This window comes from Girardinichthys multiradiatus, chromosome 17, assembly GCF_021462225.1.
Source record: "Girardinichthys multiradiatus isolate DD_20200921_A chromosome 17, DD_fGirMul_XY1, whole genome shotgun sequence".
NCBI classification, from domain to species: Eukaryota; Metazoa; Chordata; class Actinopteri; order Cyprinodontiformes; family Goodeidae; genus Girardinichthys; species Girardinichthys multiradiatus.
In genome coordinates, this window is record NC_061809.1 from 5,889,106 (window position 1) to 5,913,484 (window position 24,379).

Here is a 24,379-nt window from a genome sequence, read left to right on the forward strand (position 1 = left end):
GTTTTTCTGTTATTGCTTTCTCTCTTCCCACCTGTTTCTTTATAAGTTAAATTAAGAGAAAAATGACCACTAGAGGCCTATGTTGATCTAGTTAGTGTCTGACTATACAATACTGTAGCAATGTTCAAGTTTGGTTCATGTTTGTATTATTTCTTACTGGTGTACAATAAAAATGCCAAGTAACATTTAAATGGCAAAAACATATTTTTTATAGTGCAGATTGGGAAAAACAGAAAGAACAGCACAAATAAAACAGCTACTAAGATATAAATTGTGTATGTTGAGAAAGAAATTAACCATAAAACAGAATAGCAACACATTTTTCTAAGATAAGTAATTATATAAAAAAAAGTAAAATTAAAAGTATGCAATATAACCTAATAATAATAATGATGATGATACATTTAGGTTGTGCGTGTGTCAGAGGGAGGGTGAGCCTCGGGGAAGGTCCTTCCTCGTGATGCAGACTGCTCTGCCTTTTATTACAGGAACATTATAGGAACAAGTCAGAGTTAGTCTTGCCCTGTTGCTCCGTTGCTTTGACACTTGCAGGACAGAAGAACACATCAGGACACATTTTACCGAGTCTCCTGAAAAGGATAAACTGCATATTTTTGGAGGTAAGCCATGAACCGCACAGATATTAAAATTATTAACATCAGTATATATGTTCTTTAATAAGGCTCCTGCTGAACCTTTAGACTCTCATAATAAAGATTCCTTTTGTAGCAGGATTTTTTTTTCCTCGCAGCATTACAATATATCTATTGTATATCTATATCTCTTAATCAAAATTTAAACTCTGAGCTCTTTTATCGGGTAAATCTTTATGAAGCATAAATATAAGGACAAAAATAAATAATATTAGATGCGGTTTTATCCGTATATATTAATTTTAATGCGCTGGTGAAAAAAAACTCAACCTTAGTTGTAAAATATTTCAGACAAATAAATTATCTTAATTGTTTAGTTATTTTTAGCTCAAAACGCATTTAAACATTGAGCGTGATATGCTATTTGTGAAAACAAGAAAAGGGAAGCCATGAGTTTGTTATTCTTTCTACAACTGAGTGCACAAACAAAATACAGAAAAATAAATCTCCCTGTTGTTAATTTGGAGTTTAGCCTATAAAAGCCAGTTATTAAGAATAATTACCATTACATTAATTGTTATTAAAGCTGTGCACAAAAAAAGTCATGACTTTTTGTTGGTTATACTTATCTGGGCATATCTATTGTATTGTGGGTCAGGTCCGGACTTTAGGTGATAGGGAGAGATTGTTCTGGTTTTTTTTTTTTAGAGCGATCCTCTCCTATTTGTCTTCCGGCCAGAACATTAGCGGCTGATTTTTAACTGACCACCCAAGAAAATATAATTTTAATCCGTATTTATTTAAGACTCTGAAATAATGAGACAATTGAGCTTAAATGTTGTCTTAAATGAGCAATGTTGTTTTTCCGTATTTAATATGAGCAGAATCCGCTCCGACAGTCAGCCCGGCACACGCACCGAGACTGAGAGCATACGGTCCAAACTAAAGACACTAAACGGAGCCTCATCTGCCTTCCACCTAACTACTAAAGGGCTACTCCGCTGACTTGACCTGTCTTTAAATGGAAATGGTTTTCCAAAGTTACTAGCCAATCAGCATTTTCACCAGCCACAATGTTGTTGTTGAGAATTTATGATTAATATCATTAAAGCTGACTATAGCGTGTTCTCCGAGCTACCGCACCCTGTTGGCGGTCAGATGCCTCGGAGTTCCTCCGGTACTTGGTCCCCAGAAGCAATCACACACTCTATCTAAAGACTCTTAAAAGGAACGACTCTCATACAGTTTCTAACTTTGAGCTCTTTTAATCTAAATTAAGGCAGAGGAATGATTACAGACATCAGCGCTGGGGCTCCCGTCTCGGACCGCCGCCGTCTGTTAGAGGATGACGAAGAGCCTCGATAGAAGGTCGCATATAATTTTTATATCTGGGACTCCAATGCAATGGATTTTCACTCCCTCAGTGATTATCAGTAGACTATGTGTCACCATTGTGGTGTCTATCTGTTAGGTTGTGTAGTAGCGGGTGCCCATCCTTAATCTAAGTGTGCTGTAGCTTTCTAATCAAACCAGGTGTACCGGCTGCTCCACTGTCAAACCCAGTGCCTCAGGTCATTTATGACAACCCCTGGGTCATTTATCCTTGTAATGTGTGTCGATGAGCATTCTTATCCTATTCTAACAAAAGGGAAACATTAGAACTGATACTTTATATTACTATGGGAAAAAAGGGAAAAACAGTTATGCCTCATATTAATAAAGGTTATTCCTAACAGTGTTTAAGTTTACTTAAACTAGATTTACAACATTTTTAAATGTAAATGACCCATTTACACAATCATATCAAGACCACATCAAATATTTACCACGTCAGGTCATTATCAAGCATTCAGCTCCGAGAAGGTTCTGTGCAGGGGCGTTTTTAGGGCCTAAAAACATTGGGGGTTTTAGCCAAACCCAAAACATTTACATTTCTTCATGACAACGCATGTTTAAGGAAAAGGAAAAACAAAATATAAATACATTCTTGATGAAAACGCATGTTTAAGGAAAAGAAAAAAGAAAATATATACATTTCTGCTTTTATTTTTAATTTTGTCAGGATCGGTCCTCCACAGTTGATGTCATCCAGTCGGATTGCCCTTCTTAACAGTCGCTCCATTCTTCTCCCTTAACGATCTTTTTACGTGGAAAAAGTTGGATTTTTTTGTTTCTCACGGAAACATAGCAGAGGGGTGGCGAGTTTATCCAACTAAATGAACTTTGCCCTGCTGGCTGTTCCTACCTGGGAGTTCCCCGTTTAGGACGCCGCAGTGGAGGATTTGCTGCTGTGTTTAAGGAATGATACACAGGCAGGGGTATGAAAACTGGAAACTAGACTTCTTTCGAGTCGCTAATGCTTAAGGTTGGCTCTTCTAACATGTTTTACTGTTTTAATTTATCGACCAGCTGGTCCTGCTGGGATATTTTTAAAAGATTTTGCTGACTTTTTATCTTCCATTATTAAGTTGGAAAAGTTTTAATTCTTGGGGATTTTAACATCTATATTGATGATGCTTCTTCAAGCTCAGCAGCTGAACTTTTGTCAATATCTGATTCTTTTAACTTTGTCCAGCATGTCTTTGGACCTACCTATATAAAAGGTCATACATTAGATCTTGTTTTTTCTTTGGGCCTGAATATCAACAATGTGTCGGTGGAGGTTGTACACATAAGTGATCATAATTGTGTCTCTTTTGACCTTAATATCAGCTCTAAGCAAATATTCCCTAAAATAAAAACTCAAAGACCCATAATAACTGAGACTTCTATTGAGAGTAGCTCTGTTATGATTAAAAATTATCTGATCCCTGATGGAATTGACGTAAATACTCTTATCCAACGCTTTAACAAAGAATGCTCCTCCATTTTGGATCAAGTTGTATCTATTAAAACCAGAGCTATCTCTCAGAAAAAGGTATGCCACTGGATAAATGAGCCAATTTTAAACTTAAGGAGAATATGCCGCAAAGTTGAGCGATTATGGAAGAAATCTAAACTTGAAGTACACAGGCTCTATCTTAGAGATCTAATTTCCTCCTTAAATTAAATTATGAAAAAGGCCAGAGCTGAATATTATTCTAGACTCATATCAACAAATAAGAGTAATCCCAAAGTTTCGAATCGAAGTATATTACCCCCAATTCACTGCTGCAGATGACGTTCTGAGCAAAAACCAATCATAACCGTCAACGTAACCAGCCATCAAATCACAATAATAAGAACTGTCTGTTTGTTGGTTATACTTATCTGGGCATATCTATTGTATTGTGGGTCAGGTCCGGACTTTAGGTGATAGGGAGAGATTGTTCTGGGTTTTTTTTTTCCGAGCGATCCTCTCCTATTTGTCCTCCGGCCAGAACATTAGCGGCTGATTTTTAACTGACCACCCAAGAAAATACAGGTCAGTCAGTCAGTCAGTCATTTTCTACCGCTTATTCCATAATGGGTTGCGGCGGAGCTGGCGCCTATCTCCAGCAGTCGAGAGGCGGGGTTCACCCTGGACAGGTCGCCAGTCCATCGCAGGGCAACACACAAACAACCATGCACACACTCATTCATACACCTAAGGGCAATTTAGAGTGACCAATTGCCTAACAGGCATGTCTTTGGACTGTGGGAGGAAGCCAGAGTACCTGGTGAGAACCCACGCATGCATGGGGAGAACATGCAAACTCCATGCAGAAAGACCCCCAGTCAGGAATTGAACCCAATTGACTGCCGACCTGACTGCTGTCCAGAAGGCCACTATTGACACCCTCAAGCAAGAGGGTAAGACACAGAAAGAAATTTCTGAACGAATAGGCTGTTCCCAGAGTGCTGTATCAAGGCACCTCAGTGGGAAGTCTGTGGGAAGGAAAAAGTGTGGCAGAAAACGCTGCACAACGAGAAGAGGTGACCGGACCCTGAGGAAGATTGTGGAGAAGGGCCGATTCCAGACCTTGGGGGACCTGCGGAAGCAGTGGACTGAGTCTGGCGTAGAAACATCCAGAGCCACCGTGCACAGGCGTGTGCAGGAAATAATAACTCTATACATATGTATGTCTCACCCTCAGTAAAACTGTATCCTTGTTTAATTAGTTTAGCGTATATAATATTACATGTGTAATTCAGAAAAATAAAATAGTTAACTAATTAATGGTCCATCTGTGGTAAATTGCTATTATTTATTTCTTAATTATACTGCATCTTTAAACCCAGAGCTGTATGTTTAGAGATATTTTCCTGGTTTATTGAGCAACACTTTTTGTGTCTACATGTAGAACTAGACTATAAGACTGGCTGCAGCAATGAGATGTAATGTGTTGATCTGGAGGGCCTTTTATTGCATTTAGTCCTTATTTCGTGGATTGCCTGCACCCAGAAGCGACTACAAATGGATGGATGTTGATAGTTGCTGTACTTACCATTAACTACAGAGGTACAATATGACAAATCAGATTCTAATTGCCCCAATCTGCTCTGCATCAGAGCACTGTACTTCCCCGAGAAGCAGACATGTCGTGGGGCTCGACACGAGGAATGGAGCCTCCATCCCTGTCTGTATCTCAGACCTGAAACAGATGCAAGCAGAAAAGCAGTGTATCTCTTTGCTACATAGGAGAAAAAGGAGTGCCATCTGTGGTTTTCACAGAGCCCGCAGGAGGAGCTACCATTAGGAGTGAACGCCTTTCCTCCTTTATGCTTCTACTACAGTTCTACTGATCCTGTATTGTCATTTCTCTAGCAGCTCATGAACAAATATTTAACATTCTGCACAATTAAAACGTATGGTGCGCCGATTCAATCCTGTCATGAGGGGTTTAGTGACAGAACAGTCATTAAAGTGCCTGTGATGTTGAATTTTCATGATAAAGTCAATTACATTTATGGAAAGGAAACACTGATAAAATATTTTTAAAAGTAAATTCATGCCACCGAAATGAACATTTGAGATGTATGGTCATAAATTTCACTAAAAAGGTATTTCCAGGTTACTCCTTTTTTGATTTTGTCGCACTCCTTCATGACGTCATAGGGGAAACCCGCACGTAAACTGACTGGTGCTACAATGGCCAGCAACACAAACAGCAGCAAAGAATATGATATTTCTTTAGATATATTTTAGTCAATATCAGACAAAGCAGACTCAACAGACGAAGCAGACTCAAGAGACGAAAGTCAGCTTTCATCAGATGGCAGAGAACAAGTGGTGCGGCGGGCCGACGGCCATAAACCAGTCTATTTTTGCAGTATATATGCACCAGGAAACAGAAAAAGGACAGCATACAGATTTTCAAAATTATTCACTAAAGACAGACTAGATCTCGTTTATTAATAAATACACACATACAGGTCATTCTCAAAATATTAGCATATTGTGATAAAGTTCATTATTTTCCATAATGTCATGATGGAAATTTAACATTCATATATTTTAGATCCATTGCACACTAACTGAAATATTTCAGGTCTTTTATTGTCTTAATACGGATGATTGTGGCATACAGCTCATGAAAACCCAAAATTCCTATCTCACAAAATTAGCATATTTCATCCGACCAATAAAAGAAAAGTGTTTTCAATACAAAAAACCTTCAAATAATCATGTACAGTTATGCACTCAATACTTGGTCGGGAATCCTTTTGCAGAAATGACTGCTTCAATGCGGCGTGGCATGGAGGCAATCAGCCTGTGGCACTGCTGAGGTCTTATGGAGGCCCAGGATGCTTCGATAGCGGCCTTTAGCTCATCCAGAGTGTTGGGTCTTGAGTCTCTCAACGTTCTCTTCACAATATCGCACAGATTCTCTATGGGGTTCAGGTCAGGAGAGTTGGCAGGCCAATTGAGCACAGTGATACCATGGTCAGTAAACCATTTACCAGTGGTTTTGGCACTGTGAGCAGGTGCCAGGTCGTGCTGAAAAATGAAATCTTCATCTCCATAAAGCTTTTCAGAAGATGGAAGCATGAAGTGCTCCAAAATCTCCGGATAGCTAGCTGCATTGACCCTGCCCTTGATAAAACACAGTTGACCAGCAGCTGACACGGCACCCGAGACCATCACTGACTGTGGGTACTTGACACTGGACTTCTGGCATTTTGGCATTTCCTTCTCCCCAGTCTTCCTCCAGACTCTGGCACCTTGATTTCCGAATGACATGCAGAATTTGCTTTCATGCGAAAAAAGTACTTTGGACCACTGAGCAACAGTCCAGTGCTGCTTCTCTGTAGCCCAGGTCAGGCGCTTCTGCCGCTGTTTCTGGTTAAAACATGGCTTGACCTGGGGAATGCGGCACCTGTAGCCCATTTCCTGCACACGCCTGTGCACAGTGGCTCTGGATGTTTCTAATCCAGACTCAGTCCACTGCTTCCGCAGGTCCCCCAAGGTCTGGAATCGGCCCTTCTCCACAATCTTCCTCAGGGTCCGGTCACCTCTTCTCGTTGTGCAGCGTTTTTTGCCACACTTTTTCCTTCCCACAGACTTCCCACTGAGGTGCCTTGATACAGCACTCTGGGAACAGCCTATTCGTTCAGAAATTTCTTTCTGTGTCTTACACTCTTGCTTGAGGGTGTCAATAGTGGCCTTCTGGACAGCAGTCAGGTCGGCAGTCTTACCCATGATTGGGGTTTTGAATGATGAACCAGGCTGGGAGTTTTAAAGGCCTCAGGAATCTTTTGCAGGTGTTTAGAGTTAACTCGTTGATTCAGATGATTAGGTTCATAGCTCGTTTAGAGACCCTTTTAATGATATGCTAATTATGTGAGATAGGAATTTTGGGTTTTCATGAGCTGTATGCCAAAATCATCTATATTAAGACAATAAAATACCTGAAATATTTTAGTTAGTGTGCAATGAATCTAAAATATATGAATGTTAAATTTTCATCATGACATTATGGAAAATAATGAACTTTATCACAATATGCTAATATTTTGAGAAGGACCTGTATTTGATTTGGAGTTCGTCCATTTCTTCTTGTGAATGTGGAATTTTCCAAAGGGGAGTAGAAGTTCGGTGAAGTAGATCAAATCTTTATCCATGTCCTCTTCATAAAAACATAGTATAATGTCTTTTTCTGTAAGTTGAATTGTCTGTCCAGTTTTCAGTCTTATAAGTTGTTGTACCTCTACCCAGAACGTCATTGCATGAGTACATTGGTAAAATAAATGAGAAATTGTCTCCATATGTTGTTCACAGAATGTACAAGAGTTGTCAATTTTAAGTTTAAATCTTTCCAGTGTTTTTTTAGCAGGATATATATTATGAATAATTTTATATGTAACCTCCTTAACTTTATTAGTTATGCAAAATCTCTCTCCATTTAACCAAATTTGCTTCCAGTTAATTTTCCCAAATACAGAAGACTAAAAAAATCTACCAAGAGGTAAAGTAACCTTCTGTAAACATGTTCTTATTAGTTTGTTGGAACAAACCTTTTTTCTGACCTCTACGTTACCAAGCCATTATAGGGTTTCTAAGTTTGTCTCCAACTGAAATAACAGGTTTGGTTCCTTTAAATAGTTGTATCGAAGTGTTAGGTAGTGCATCAAAAACTACAGCGTACTCTTTAGGTGTTGCAGGTATATTAAATCTGGCCAGAAATTCAATGTATGACAAAAAGGTTCCATTATCATTTAAGAGTTGTTGGGCAAGCGCAATTCCATTACCCATCCAGTTTTTATAGTAAAGTGACTTATTCTTATACAGAATATTCCCACTGTTCCAAATGTAATAAGTTGGCTCTGGATGTTTCTACTCCAGACTCAGTCCACTGCTTCCGCAGGTCCCCCAAGGTCTGGAATCGGCCCTGCTCCACAATCTTCCTCAGGGTCCGGTCACCTCTTCTCGTTGTGCAGCGTTTTCTGCCACACTTTTTCCTTCCCACAGACTTCTCACTGAGGTGCCTTGATACAGCACTCTGGGAACAGCCTATTCGTTCAGAAATTTCTTTCTGTGTCTTACCCTCTTGCTTGAGGGTGTCAATAGTGGCCTTCTGGACAGCAGTCAGGTCGGCAGTCTTACCCATGATTGGGGTTTTGAGTGATTAACCAGGCTGGGAGTTTTAAAGGCCTCAGGAATCTTTTGGAGGTGTTTAGAGTTAACTCGTTGATTTAGATGATTAGGTTCATAGCTCGTTTAGAGACCCTTTTAATGATATGCTAATTTTGTGAGATAGGAATTTTGGGTTTTCATGAGCTGTATGCCAAAATCATCTGTATTAAGACAATAAAAGACCTGAAATATTTCAGTTAGTTTGCAATGAATCTAAAATATATGAATGTTAAATTTTCATCATGACATTATGGAAAATAATGAACTTTATCACAATATGCTAATATTTTGAGGAGGACCTGTACGTGTATATATTAGCAGCTGTTTACATTAGATCAATTAGACAAGTTACTGGTTAACTAAGGTATTATAAACTGAGCAATTAAACATTAAATGCACAAACTTAAGCAACAAATATAGCTTCTCTGGACTCAGTGAACTCACCCATTGTAGAACAAAACACATGAAAATATCTGGATGCTTTAAACGAATTGGTTTAACTTCCACAGAATGAGTTGTTTTGGACTTGGTACTGCATTTATCACTGGTTTTTATTGCGCAATCTGCGTACAATTCTTGGAGCACCTCCGGGCTTCTCAGCGGACCGGACCAGAGCAGCTACAGAGTAGGGTCACAGTATATATACAGCACTGAGTGAAACAACCGGAGGTGAAGCAGACTAATGGCTGCTGTTGTAGCATTGCTGCCACCACCAGCAATGTGCTGTTTCACCATATTAACGCTGTTTTTAACACAACTTAGCTTCTACCTGAACAGTTTATCATTGATGCTCACACCATGAATAACCGGAGACTTCCCTTTTGACATAAATTCCGGGCGACTTTGGACTTGCAAAATTTAAAATCAAAATAAACCTATTCTACAATGAATCTGGCGCTGCTGGTTTCTCATCCTACAACTGACCTAATCTGTTTATACCATTGTAGCAACATATTTAATTATATGGCTTTTGTGTTCCAGCCTGTCAGTTATGATCTATGAAACTCGACTGGTTTTACAAGTCGAGGCGAAGATGAGAAAGTTATTTTTTAATTTAAAAAACTTGCTGCGTTGTTATCAATGGACTGCAGTGAGACTGATAGTAAACGGGCAGACTAAGGGAAGGTAAACAATTAACACAAAGGAAGCTGAATTAACAGACAATAATAATAATGGTCTAAGAGAAATAAATCCAAATGCACAAAGAACAGAACACAATAATAAACTGAGAAACTAAACACAAAGGAATTACCTAATATGGCAACGCCTTCTTAGCAATAATGAACACAGAGAAATTAATTGAGTACGACAAGACTTGTTTAACAATTATAAAGACCTCCAAAGTGATGAAAACACAAATAACAACCAAGACACCCAGGAATCATCACAAAGGCAGGTATAGATGATGGATAAATGGTTGAAGTTTTGGTTTAACACACATATATTTGCCCCACTGCCTCCCGTACTACCATGTCACAGAATATTCCCAGTTGACATGTCATGTTTTCCAGTTCGGTACCTTGGTTGTAACTGCTGAAATAAAGTGGATACAGAGAAAAAAATGTAGTGTGAATTATTTTGCAGTATGTGTGCATATGTATACTTCAGTTCTTTAGGCTGTTAAAAGGAACTTGCTCACAAATAGAGTGTCAAAGGTTCATTAAGGTAAAATCCGTCAGTTGTGCTAATAACTGACAAAACACGATTGTGTAAATGATAATATTGAGGAAACATTATAGGTAATAAAAAATTCTAAGAAGTACAAGTTATAGAATCTAGAAGGCTGTCAAAACTGAGAAGGAAAATCAAACCGGTTAAAAAAATTCATTCATTTATTTGTGATTAATAGAAATGCTCCGAGCCCCTCCCGGATGGCCGAGCTCCTCACCCTATCTCTAAGGGAGTGCCCGGCCACCCTACGGAGGAAGCTCATTTCAGCCGCTTGTATCCGGGATCTCGTTCTTTCGGTCATGACCCAAAGTTCATGGCCATAGGTGAGGGTAGGAACGTAGACCGACCAGTAAATTGAGAGCTTTGTTTTTCGGCTCAGCTCTCTCTTCACCACAATGGACCGGCACAGCGCCCTCATTACTCTGGTAGCCGCACCGATCCGTCTGTCGATCTCCCGCTCCATTCTTCCCTCACTCGTGAACAAGACCCCGAGATACTTAAACTCCTCCACTTGAGGCAGGAACTCCCCTCCAACCTGAAGAGGACAAGCCACCCTTTTCCGGTCGGGTACCATGGCCTCGGACTTGGAGGAGCTGATCCTCATCCCAACCGCTTCACACTTGACTGCGAACCGCCACAGCGCATGCTGTAGGTCTTGGCTAGAGGGGGCCAGCAGGACCACGTCATCCGCAAAAACAAGAGACGAAATCCACTGGTCCCCAAACCAGACCCCCTACGGCCCTTGGCTGCATCTAGAAATCCTGTCCATAAAAGTTATGAACAGGACCGGTGACAAAGGGCAGCCCTGCCGGAGTCCAACATGCACTGGGAACAGGTCCGACTTAGTGCCGGCAATGCGGACCAAACTCCTGCTCCGCTCGTACAGGGACCCCGATTCCATACTCCTGGAGCACCCCCCACAGGGCATCACGAGGGACACAGTCGAATGCCTTCTCCAGGTCCACAAAACACATGTGAACCGGTTGGGAAAACTCCCATGAACCCTCTAGCACCCTGTAGAGGGTATAGAGCTGGTCCAGTGTTCCACGGCCGGGACGAAAACCACACTGCTCCTCCTGAAGCTGAGGTTCGACTATCGGTCGGACTCTCCTCTCCAATACCCTGGCGTAGGCCTTACCAGGGAGGCTGAGGAGTGTGATCCCCCTGTAGTTGGAACACACCCTCCGGTCCTCCTTCTTATAAAGGGGGACCACCACCCCAGTCTGCCAGTCCAGAGGCACTGTCCCCAACCGCCACGCAATGTTGAAGAGGCGTGTCAACCATGACAGCCCTACAACATCCAGAGACTTGAGGTACTCAGGGCGGATCTCATCCACCCCCGAAGCCTTGCCACCACGGAGCTTTTTAACCACCTCGGTGACTTCAGCCTGGGTGATGAAAGAGTCCAACCCCGAGTCCCCAGCCTCTGTTTCCACCACGGAATGCATGATGGCAGGATTGAGGAGATCCTCGAAGTACTCCTTCCACCGCCCGATAATGTCCTCAGTCGAGGTCAGCAGTCTCCTGCCCCCACTATAAACAGTGTTGGCAAAGCACTGCTTCCCCCTCCTGAGGCGCCGGACGGTTTGCCAGAATCGCTTCGAGGCCAACCGGTAGTCCTTCTCCATGGCCTCACCGAACTCTTCCCAGGCCCGCGTTTTTGCCTCAGCCACAGCCCGGGCTGCAGCACGCTTGGCCTCACAGTACCCGTCAGCCGCCTCAGGAGTCCCACAAGCCAACCACAGCCGATAGGACTCCTTCTTCAGCTTAACAGCATCCCTTACTGCCGGTGTCCACCACCGGGTTCTGGGATTGCCGCCACGACAGGCACCGCAGACCTTACGGCCGCAGCTATGGGCAGCAGCATCGACAATAGATGCGGAGAACATGGTCCACTATGTCTCCAACATCCCCCGGGATCTGGTCGAAGCTCTCCCGGAGGTGGGAGTTGAATACATCCCTGGCCGAGGGCTCCGCCAGGCATTCCCAGCAGACCCTCACTATGCGCTTGGGCCTGCCAAGTCTGTCTGGCTTTCTCCTCCTCCAGCGGATCCAACTCACCACCAGGTGATGATCAGTGGACAGCTCAGCCCCTCTCTTCACCCGAGTGTCCAAAACATGCGGCCGAAGGTCTGATAATACAACAACAAAGTCGATCATCGACCTCCTGCCTAGGGTGTCCTGGTGCCAAGTGCACTGATGGACACCCTTATGTTTGAACATGGTGTTCGTTATGGACAATCCGTGACTAGCACAGAAGTCCAATAACAAAACACCACTCGGATTGAGATCGGGGAGGCCATTCCTCCCGATCACGCCTCTCCAGGTGTCACTGTCGTTCCCCACCTGGGCGTTGAAGTCCCCCAGCAGAATAATGGAGTCCCCGGGAGGGGCACTATCCAGCACCCCCGACAGGGACGCCAAGAAGGCCGGGTACTCTGCACTACCACTTGGCCCGTAGGCTGAAATGATAGTCAGAGACCTCTCCCCAACCCGAAGGCGCAGGGATATGACCCTCTCATCCACTGGGGTTCCAGAGCCCACGCTGTGCGTGGAGGCGGGCCCGACTATTTCTAGTCGATATCTCTCGACCTCCCGCACAAGCTCAGGCTCCTTCCCCCCCAGCGAGGTGACATTTCACGTCCCTAGAGCCAGCCTAAGCATCCGGGGATCGGGCCGCTGAGGTCTCCACCTTCGTCCACCACCCAATCCTCTTTGCACCGGTCCCTCACGGTTCACCCTGCAGGTGGTGGGCCCACTGGGGGATGGCCTCGCGTCTCTCGTTTGGGCTTGGCCCGGCCGGGTCCCGCGAGGAGCAACCAGGCCACCAGGCGCTCTCCGACGAGTCCCAACCCCAGGCCTGGCTCCAGGGTGGGACCCCAGCTCCGACGTCACATGCCTCGATATTTTGTTCTTCATGAGGGATTCTTGAACCACTCTTTGTCTGACCCATCACCTAGAGCCTGTTTGCCATGGGAGACCCTACCAGGGGCATTTAGGCCCCAGACAACATAGCCTCTAGGATCATTTGAGCACTCAAACCTCTCCACCACGTTAAGGTGATGGTTCAAGGAGGGTATGGGTAAAGAAAACATAAATCCTAATTTTTCTTTGATTATTGAATTAATTTTTAGGAAAAATGACCACCCAAACATCCAAGGTGGTGCTGTCGTTGGACGCTAAAGAGGTGGACTTACTCAAAGACGGAGTGAACTTCAAGAAAAACCCCAGCGATGGGAAGTGTTACATCATATACAAGAGCGTTGGTGGCTTTAAAGCATGCAAGAATCAGTGCAAACACCAAGGAGGAGTGTTTATCAAGGATATAGAAGATCTGGATGGCAGGTGAGGCCATTTTTCAAGAACCAACAGCAGAGATAAAAAAATGGGACTTGTATTTACAGCTTATTTGCTCTGCTCTCACAGGACCGTAAAATGCACCAAGCATAACTGGAAGTTAAATGTCTCATCGATGAAATATGTGAACCCGCCCGACAGCTTCCAGCAGGATGAACTCGGTGAGATGAGACAATGGCACATTTTCTTTGTTTGTTTGTTAAGGTCCTGTTTCTCTCTTTGCTGACATGTAATGGACTGACAACTGAATTCAGTTCAATTCAGTTTGTTTAAATAGCACCAATTCAAAACACTTGTTGTCTCAAGGCACTTCACAAAAGTCAGGTACATACATTCCAATTAATCCTAACCATTGAACAGTGCAGACAGATTCAGTTATTTATTCAAATTGGATAAAAAGTTTTTCTATCTACGGAGACCCAGCAGATTGCATCGAGTCAGAATTGTATCAGTCAGTCCTCCTGGATGAGTGTAGAGACAGTGGACAGTCACTGGCGTTGACTTTGCAGCAATCCCTCATACTGAGCATGCATGTAACGACAGTGGAGAGGAAAAACTCCCTTTTAACAGGAAGAAACCTCCAGCAGAACCAGAACCAGGCTCAGTGTGAGCGGCCATCTGCCACGACCGACTGGGGGTTTGAGAGAACAGAGCAGAGACACAAAAAGAACACAGAAGCACTGATCCAGGAGTCCTTTCTATGGGGAAGAAAAGTAAATATTAATGGATGTAGCTCCTTTAGTTGTTTCATCTAGAAAGAAAGAACATATAAACTTTGAGCCAGTTTTCAAGGATAGAGTCTGAAAGAGAGCACATATAATTAGTTACAGTAAAAGCTCAGTCAATTGCTATGTCTAGGAGAGAGAAAGGGTTAAACACTGAAAGACAGGGCCATGTGGATCATCGGTAGAGGGTGAGCATTAAGTTGTTGCAAGGAGAAGCTTGGACGATGTCCCTCTCCGGAAAGGTGTCACAGGTAGACACAGAGTCAGGCCAGGTGTAGCTTCTAGGAAGAGACAAGAGAGAACAAAGTTAAAAGCTGAAATAACACAAAATAATGCAAAATTGGAGAGTAGTAAGAAAATATAGCGTAGAGGGTGAAAGTGGTCAAGCCTATAGCAGCATAACTACAGAGATAGCTCAAGATAACCTAAGCCCCTCTACCTATAAGCTTTATCAAAGAGGAAAGTTTTAAGCCTAGCCTTAAAAATAGACATGATGTCTGCCTCACGGAATAAAACTGGGAGCTGGTTCCATAGGAGAGGAGCCTGATAACTAATGGATCTGCCTCTAGGACTCTAGGAACCACCAGTAAACCTGCAGTCTGAGAAAGAAGTGCTCTGTTAGGAACATATGGAACAATCAGATCTCTGCATGAAGAACCACACTCCATATCAGTCGGTGGCCGTAATGCACACCTCAAAGTTATTTGCCAACTGCCAAAAATAATACAAGAAAAATAAGAAGAATCAGATCTCTGATGTATGATGGAGCTACAGGGGTTGGACAATGAAACTGAAACACCTGTCATTTTAGTGTGGGAGGTTTTATGGCTAAATTGGACCAGCCTGGTAGCCAGTCTTCATTGATTGCACATTGCACCAGTAAGAGCAGAGTGTGAAGGTTCAATTAGCAGGGTAAGAGCACAGTTTTGCTCAAAATATTGAAATGCACACAACATTATGGGTGACATTCCATAGTTCAAAAGAGGACAAATTATTGGTGCACGTCTTGCTGGCGCATCTGTGACCAAGACAGCAAGTCTTTGTGATGTATCAAGAGCCACGGTATCCAGGGTAATGTCAGCATACCACCAAGAAGGACGAACCACATCCAACAGGATTAACTGTGGACGCAAGAGGAAGCTGTCTGAAAGGGTGCTAACCCGGATTGTATCCAAAAAACCTAAAACCACGGCTGCCCAAATCACGGCAGAATTAAATGTGCACCTCAACTCTCCTGTTTCCACCAGAACTGTCCGTCGGGAGCTCCACAGAGTCAATATACACGGCCGGGCTGCTATAGCCAAACCTTTGGTCACTCATGCCAATGCCAAACGTCGGTTTCAATGGTGCAAGGAGTGCAAATCTTGGACTGTGGACAATGTGAAACATGTATTGTTCTCTGATGAGTCCACCTTTACTGTTTTCCCCACATCCGAGAGAGTTATCGTGTGGAGAAGCCCCAAAGAAGCATACTACCCAGACTGTTGCATGCCCAGAGTGAAGCATGGGGGTGGATCAGTGATGGTTTGGGCTGCCATATCATGGCATTCCCTTGGCCCAATACTTGTGCTAGATTGGCACATCACTGCCAAGGACTACCGAACCATTCTTGAGGACCATGTGCACCCAATGGTTCAAACATTGTATCCTGAAGGCGGCGCCGTGTATCAGGATGACAATGCACCAATACACACAGCAAGACTGGTGAAAGATTGGTTTGATGAACATGAAAGTGAAGTTGAACATCTCCCATGGCCTGCACAGTCACCAGATCTAAATATTATTGAGCCACTTTGGGGTGTGATGGAGGAGCGAGTCAGGAAACGTTTTCCTCCACCAGTATCACGTAGTGACCTGGCCACTATCCTGCAAGAAGAATGGCTTAAAATCCCTCTGATCACTGTGCAGGACTTGTATATGTCATTCCCAAGACGAATTGACGCTGTATTGGCTGCAAAAGGAGGCCCTACACCATACTAATAAATTATTGTGGTCTAAAACCAGGTGTTTCAGTTTCATTGTCCAACCCCTGTAGATCATTAAGGGCTTTACATGTGAGGAGTAGAATTTTAAATTCTATTCTGGATTTAACAGGGAGCCAATGAAGGGAAGCTAAAATAGGAGAAATATGATCTCTCTTTTTAATTTTCATCAGAACTCTTCCTGCAGCATTTTAAATCAGCTGAAGGCTTTTAACTGCATTTTGTGGACATCCTGATAATAAAGAATTACAATAGTCCAGCCTTGAAGTAACAAATGCATGGACTAGTTTTTCAGCGTCACTCCTGGACAGGATATTTCTAATTTTGGCAATGTTCCGGAATTGAAAGAAGGAAATCCTAGAAACATGTTTAATATGGGATTTAAATGACATGTCCTGGTCAAGAATAACACCAAGGCTTTTTACATTATTACCGGAGGTCAATTTAATGCCATCCAGGTTAAGTGATTGACTTAGCAGTTTCTTTTTCAAAGACTCTGGTCCAAAAACAAAAAATTCTGTCTTGTCTGAATTTAGAAGCAAAAACTTTAAAGTCATCCAAGTTTTTATGTCTTCAAGACATGCTTGTAGTCTATCTAACTGGTTGGGCTCGTCAGGATTTATGGATAAGTAAAGCTGAGCATCATCAGCGTAATAGTGAAAATTTATCCTATGCTGCCTGATAATTTTACCTATTGGAAGCATTTATATAATAAAGAGAATTGGCCCAAGTACTGAACCCTGTGGTACTCCACAATTAACCCTGGAGTTTAAAGATGATTTATCATTTACATGAACAAACTGGAATCTGTCAGACAAATAAGATTTAAACCAGCCTAGTGCTGTTCCCCAGATCCCTACAGCATATTCCAGCCTTTCTAAGAGAATATTGTGATCGACTGTATGAAATGCAGCACTGAGATCTAACAGGACAAGTACAGACACAAGTCCATTATCTGAGGCCATAAGAATATCATTAGTGACTTTCAGCAGAGCTGTTTCAGTGCTATGATGCGCTCTGAAGCCTGATTGAAACTCTTGAAACAGATCATTGCTGTGTAAATGCTCACACATTTGATTAGCAACTATTTTCTCAAGAATTTTAGTTAAGAATGGAAGATTGGATATAGGTCTGTAATTTTTCAAGTCACCTCGATCAAGCGAAGGTTTCTTAGGTAAAGGTTTAATTACAGCTACCTTAAAAGCTTGTGGTACATATCCATTTACTAAGGATAGATTAATCATATCTAAAATAGGGCTGGTAATCAGAGGGAACACTTCCTTAAATAATTTGGTTGGGATTGAATCTAACATACAAGTTGAAGGTTTAGATTAAGCTAATATTTCTGATAACTCAGGAAGCTCCACAGGATCAAAACAGTCCAAACACAGATCAAGTTCTACAGTTACTTCCAATGTTGTCTCACTTGCTGAGGATGAAGTAATCATCTTTGGGAGTATGTGAAAGATTTTGTTTTTAATAGAATCAATTTTATTTAGGAAGAATCCCATAAAGTCATGACTGCTGAGAGCTAAGGGAATGGATGGCTCAACATAGCTATAACTTTGTGTAAGTTTAGCAATTGTACTAAATTACTAAGTTACTAAGAAAAACCTAGGATTATTCTTGTTCTCTTCTATTAATGATGAGAAGTAAGCTGCTCTGGCTTGGCGAAGTGTTTTTTATACAACAGTAGGCTGTTATCCAGATTAAGTAGGAATCCTCAAGGTGTGCAGAGCGCCATTTTCTCTCCAATTTTCTAACATTGTGCTTTAAAGTACGCAGCTCTGAATTAAACCAGGGAACCAGCCTCCTATGAATAATTACCTTATTTTTCAAGGGGGCTGCATATTCTAATGCACCATGCAATGATGAAGTAACACTATGAACAAGAGAATCAATTTGTGAAGGGGCAGAAACAAAAGTATTGCCCTCCATTGTGTTTTTCTGTGATAATGAGGAAATTAAAAGTGGAACAGATTCTTTAAAGTTTGTTACAGCATTGTCTGATAATGACCTACTATAATGAAATTTTCTTTCAGGTGTGGAGTGCTCAGATAAATTAAACTCAAAGGTTGTTTAAAAAATGGTCAGATCAGGTCACTAACTAGCAAAGTCTTTGAAGAGAGAGATCTTATGTTCAGTAAGCCACATTTAATCGATTTATTTTTATTTTTAGTCTGAGTTGTGTGTTTATTTTTATGAGATTTTCATTATTTCCTCCTTTTAGATTATTTTTTTAATCTATTCAATTTTGGCCGTGGGCGAGACACTGTCTTAATAGGGTAATGGGTGGGTAGCAGTACAGAAGCTGCAGAGAGGAGTGTTAAACTATGACCCTGCTTCCTGGTCTGAACCCCGGGTTGTCAGAGGTTTGAAGAACTAATAAATTCGGCCAGATTCCTAGAAAGAAGAGCTGCTCCATCCAAAGTGGGATGGATGTCGTCTCTCCGGATCACACCAGGTTTTCCCTAAAATGTTCAGCAATTTTCAATGTAGCCCACATCGTTTCTGGATACCACCTAGACAGCCAGCGGTTGAATGACAGCATGCGGCTAAACATGTCGTCACTGGTCAGATTGGGGAGGGGACCAGAGAAAATTATGGAGTCCAACATTGTTTTGGCAAACTTATACACCGAAACAACACTAACTTTGGTGACCTCCGATGGACTTAACCAGGTGTCATTACCGCCAGCGTGAATAACAATCTTACTGTATTTACGCTTATCCTTAGCCAGCAGTTTCAGGTAGGATTTGATGTCGCCCATTCTGGCCCCTGGCAGACATTTGACTATGGTCGCTGGTGTCTCTAGTGCCACGTTTCTGACTATGGAACTGCCAATTACCAGAGTTGGCTTCTCAGCGGGTGTGTCGCTGACTGGGGAAAATCTGTTAGAAACGCAAACGGGTTGGTGGTGACCTGAGGAGGAGACTCAGAGAGAGAAACAGCAGAACGGGTAGCCATGGTGGAGCTAAAGCTAAGTAAGATATATCACAGTAGAGAGAAATCAGATCAAACGAGAGAGCCTTCACACACCAAACAATCCACGGAGTGCAACAGTGAAAACAGGAAGTGACGAATACCCCTTACCATGCATTCACCAAAACAAATAGAACAATTTGTTGTGTAATCGCTTTCTCTTGCCAATAATCTTTTTAATGGATATAGAAAATGATTATAAGCCAATTGAAACTGTATTTATTTAACAATTTTGTTCAACAAAAGCCTTTTTTTCCACACTCGCAGAAGTTGAAACCTTGGATGATGGGGGGATGCAGCTGGTGGAGCTAAGCCCCATTGATCCCTGGCTCATTGACCCCAGAGAGCCTGTGGCGATTCAGGCAGGAGAAGTGAAAGTAGGACATTTTTCTTTCTTAAGTTGGAAGGAGAACTACTCTAGTTCTCAAAGGAATGCTAGAGTTTTTACTCAAGAATATAAAGCTTTAACCTCCCCTTCAGATAACGTACCTCACCCACGCCTGCATGGAGCTGCAGTTTGGACAAAAGCGCTTCCTGTTTGACCCCTGGCTGAGGGGTCCTGCCTTTGCCCGAGGCTGGTGGCTTCTACACGAACCACCAGCAGACTGCCTGGATAGACTCTGTGCAGTTGATCTAATCTACATCAGCCACTTGCACTCTGACCACCTGAGGTAAACTCTGTTGCTGCTGCTGTTAAACATAGACCTAAGTTGTTTCTACTTTTTAGGCCACCCATGAACAGGAGAAAAGATCATCCAAAACCTATTTCTCTTCTGAGTGAGAAAGCACATTCAGTGTCTTGCAAAAGTATTCACAACTTTTGAACTATGTGATAGTCTATCACATAGTTCTCACATTGTGTTGGTCTATCTGATAGACCAACACAAAGTCATGCATAATTGTAAAGTGGAAGAAAATTTATCGTTTTCAGCTTTAGGGATAAATAAAATAAAATAAAAATGTGGTGTGCAGCTCCTTAGAGTTATTACTTTGTAGAACCACTTTTTACATCAAATACAGCTTTGCACATCTAGACACTGAAATTCCCACCTATCGTCCTTTGTATAAAAGCTCAATCTTCTTTAGATTGAATAGGGAGCATCTTTAAATACATTTGGATTTGACTTTGGATCTGGACTTTGAGTTGGCCTCTCCTAACACATATATATATATATATACATACAGGTCCTTCTCAAAAAATTTGCATATTGTGATAAAGTTCATTATTTTCCATAATGTCATGATGAAAATTTAACATTCATATATTTTAAATTCATTGCACACTAACTGAAATATTTCAGGTCTTTTATTGTCTTAATACGGATGATTTTGGCATACAGCTCATGAAAACCCAAAATTCCTATCTCACAAAATTAGCATATCATTAAAAGGGTCTCTAAATGAGCTATGAACCTAATCATCTGAATCAACGAGTTAACTCTAAACACCTGCAAAAGATTCCTGAGGCCTTTAAAACTCCCAGCCTGGTTCATCACTCAAAACCCCAATCATGGGTAAGACTGCCAACCTGACTGTTGTCCAGAAGGCCACTATTGACACCCTCAGGCAAGAGGGTAAGACACAGAAAGAAATTTCTGAACGAATAGGCTGTTCCCAGAGTGCTGTATCAAGGCACCTCAGTGGGAAGTCTGTGGGAAGGAAAAAGTGTGGCAGAAAACGCTGCACAACGAGAAGAGGTGACTGGACCCTGAGGAAGATTGTGGAGAAGGGCCGATTCCAGACCTTGGGGGAAATGCCAAAATGCCAGAAGTCCAGTGTCAAGTACCCACAGTCAGTGATGGTCTGGGGTGCCGTGTCAGCTGCTGGTGTTGGTCCACTGTGTTTTATCAAGGGCAGGGTCAATGCAGCTAGCTATCAGGAGATTTTGGAGCACTTCATGCTTCCATCTGCTGAAAAGCTTTATGGAGATGAAGATTTCATTTTTCAGCACGACCTGGCACCTGCTCACAGTGCCAAAACCACTGGTAAATGGTTTACTGACCATGGTATCACTGTGCTCAATTGGCCTGCCAACTCTCCTGACCTGAACCCCATAGAGAATCTGTGGGATATTGTGAAGAGAACGTTGAGAGACTCAAGACCCAACACTCTGGATGAGCTAAAGGCCGCTATCGAAGCATCCTGGGCCTCCATAAGACCTCAGCAGTGCCACAGGCTGATTGCCTCCATGCCACGCTGCAATGAAGCAGTCATTTCTGCAAAAGGATTCCCGACCAAGTATTGAGTGCATAACTGTACATGATTATTTGAAGGTTGACGTTTTTTGTATTAAAAACACTTTTCTTTTATTGGTCGGATGAAATATGCTAATTTTGTGAGATAGGAATTTTGGGTTTTCATGAGCTGTATGCCAAAATCATCCGTATTAAGACAATAAAGGACCTGAAATATTTCAGTTAATGTGCAATGAATCTAAAATATATGAATATTGAATTTTCATCATTACATTATAGAAAATAATGAACTTTATCACAATATGCTAATATTTTGAGAAGGACCTGTATATATTAATTTAAACCAATACATTGTAGATCTTATTGAGTTATACAAACGTATGCTCACAAAATGGGTAGAAAAAAAAAAAAGAAAACGGACTAATATTAGACGCTGCTGGGTTTCAATCATAGCTAAAGCCTTTGTGCATAGAGATTTTATGTTCTCTCCAGGTATTAAGGCAGACGTGAATCACTTCCAAGAGGAACTGTAGTAGACCATGAAGCTTTTCGAACTTTACAAACAACCCATTATCAACAAGTTTTTGAATTCATGTCCCCAGCTTCCGCCTCTTTTTGGGCAACACCCAGCTACCTGCCTTACTTCACCTGGACAGATTCATAAAGCACAGAGAGCGTTACAGCACAATTAATACAGATCAATGAAACAGCATACAGTAAAACCCAAATGCACACCTGGACAGTCTCACAAAGCACAGAGATACAAAGCAGTGTGTGTCTGTTCCTTAAAAGCAGGGGTTTCCTAAACTAATTTGGCTCACCTGTCCAGCCCCACAGACACTCCCACAGCAACCACAGTGACACACTCACAGCTACACTAATGGGATAAAACAAACTTGAAAAGGAGAAGATACAGAGTACCAGGTTACACCATCAACTCTGACCACCTTACCTATAACTGCTGAAGAGAAATATGCCCACAGCATGATGCTGCCACCATGTTTCACCATGGGGTTGGTGTGTTTAATGTGATGCACAGTGTTGGTTTTAGTTATGCATATTGTTTTGCTTTTTGTTTTAGTACATCACCAAGTTCAAGTGAGTGGAGATTGAGAGAGTGGAGAACTATTCAAATCTTTCTCAGTGTTTAGAATGCTTTCCCCCCATAAATAAAAGACATTCCATCTTAGGTTATGTGCTTCTGGTACTTGTGTAGCACAATTGTGTATGTCACCAAGTGTATACAGAAATTAGGCAAAACTAGTTAATCCTTAGCAGAAGTATATATTAGTTCTATCGCATTTGGGTGGGTCATATAATGGTTACAAATGTTCGAAATGTTCCTGAACTAAAGAAAGCATTTGAGCAATTGTCCTGAAATATACAGTACAGACCAAAATTTGGACACACCTTCAGTACTGACTGTTCCAGAACACTGAGTCACATCTGCATGTGACTCAGCAAAGGCTGCATGTGAGTCATAATAGTGAACATGAATATATACAGTGCAGACCAAAAGTTTGGACACACCTGCTCATTCAAAGAGTTGTCTTTATTTACATGACTATGAATATTGTAGCTTCACACTGAAGGCATCAAAACTATGAATTAACACATGTGGAATTATATACTGAACAAAAAAGTGTGAAACAGCTGAAAATATGTCTTATAATCTTGGTTCTTCAAAGTAGCCACCTTTTGCTTTGATTACTGCTCCGCACACTCTTGGCATTCTGTTGATGAGCTTCAAGAGGTAGTCACCTGAAATGGTTTTCACTTCACAGGTGTGCCCTGTCAGGTTTAATAAGTGGGATTTCAAGCCTTATAAATGGGGTTGGGACCATCAGTTGTGTTATGCTGGAGGTGGATACAGTACACAGCTGATAGTCCTACTGAATAGATTGTTAGAATTTGTATTATGGCAAGAAAAAAGCAGATAAGTAAAGAAAAACGAGTGTCCATCATTACTTTAAGAAATGAACGTCAATAAGTCTGAACAATTGGGAAAACTTTGAAAGTCTCCCCAAGTGCAGTTGCAAAAACCATCAAGTGCTACAAAGAAACTGGCTCACATGAGGACCGCCCCAGGAAAGGAAGACCAAGAGTCACCTCTGCTGCGGACGATAAGTTCATCCGAGTCACCAGCCTCAGAAATCGCAGTTTAACAGCAGCTCAGATTAGAGAACAGGTCAATGCCACATAGAGTTCTAGCAGCAGACACATCTCTAGAACAACTGTTAAGAGGAGACTGTGAATCAGGCCTTCATGGTAATGTAGCTGCTAGGAAACCACTGCTGAGGACAGGCGACAAGCAGAAGAGACTTGTTTGGGCTAAAGAACACAAGGAATGGACATTAGACCAGTGGAAATCAGTATATAATTCCACATGTGTTAATTCCTAGTTTTGATGCCTTCAGTGTGAAGCTACAATATTTCATTAGTCATGAAAATAAAGAAAACTCTTTGAATGAGACGGTGTGTCCAAACGTTTGATCTGTACTGTATGTCAAATGCTGGGTTACTTGACAACAGAAGCCATACTTGAATGATATGACACTATTAAGCAATCATAGTATTGCATTTCTGCCTTGTCTATGTATGGTCATATGAGGAACACACCTTAAAGAAAAGAAGGTTCCATCATCGCCTATTTAATAGGTGTTGATGTTTAATATTTAATGTGACCTCCAGCCAGGCCAGGCTGCCACTCAATTGTAACTTAGAGATATCATATGTAGCATATGGATGTAACTGCTAGGAAACTTACATAAGTGTTATGCAAAATCAATGATCTAACATTACTTTAGTGCATGTTATGTGTTGATTAAAACTTTGGTGC

At 41.9% G+C, this 24,379-nt stretch overlaps 1 protein-coding gene across 3 annotated transcripts in view; it reads left to right on the forward strand.

The window, feature by feature from the left end:
* Positions 1 to 451: 451 nt before the first annotated feature.
* LOC124883105 (cytidine monophosphate-N-acetylneuraminic acid hydroxylase-like) overlaps positions 452 to 24,379 on the forward strand; it is a 37,736-nt gene continuing 13,808 nt past the window's right edge. For 2 of the 3 annotated variants that reach the window (XR_007042081.1, XR_007042082.1), the window contains exons 1-5: positions 452 to 620; positions 13,434 to 13,644; positions 13,726 to 13,817; positions 19,613 to 19,722; positions 19,826 to 20,016. Coding sequence is in view for 1 of the 3 variants with exons in the window: in XM_047390014.1 (XP_047245970.1) it covers positions 13,439 to 13,644; positions 13,726 to 13,817; positions 19,613 to 19,722; positions 19,826 to 20,016 (599 nt within the window). In the remaining 2 variants the exon portion in view is untranslated. The remainder of the gene's footprint in view (positions 621 to 13,433; positions 13,645 to 13,725; positions 13,818 to 19,612; positions 19,723 to 19,825; positions 20,017 to 24,379) is intronic. The other variant, XM_047390014.1, reaches the window with a different exon arrangement.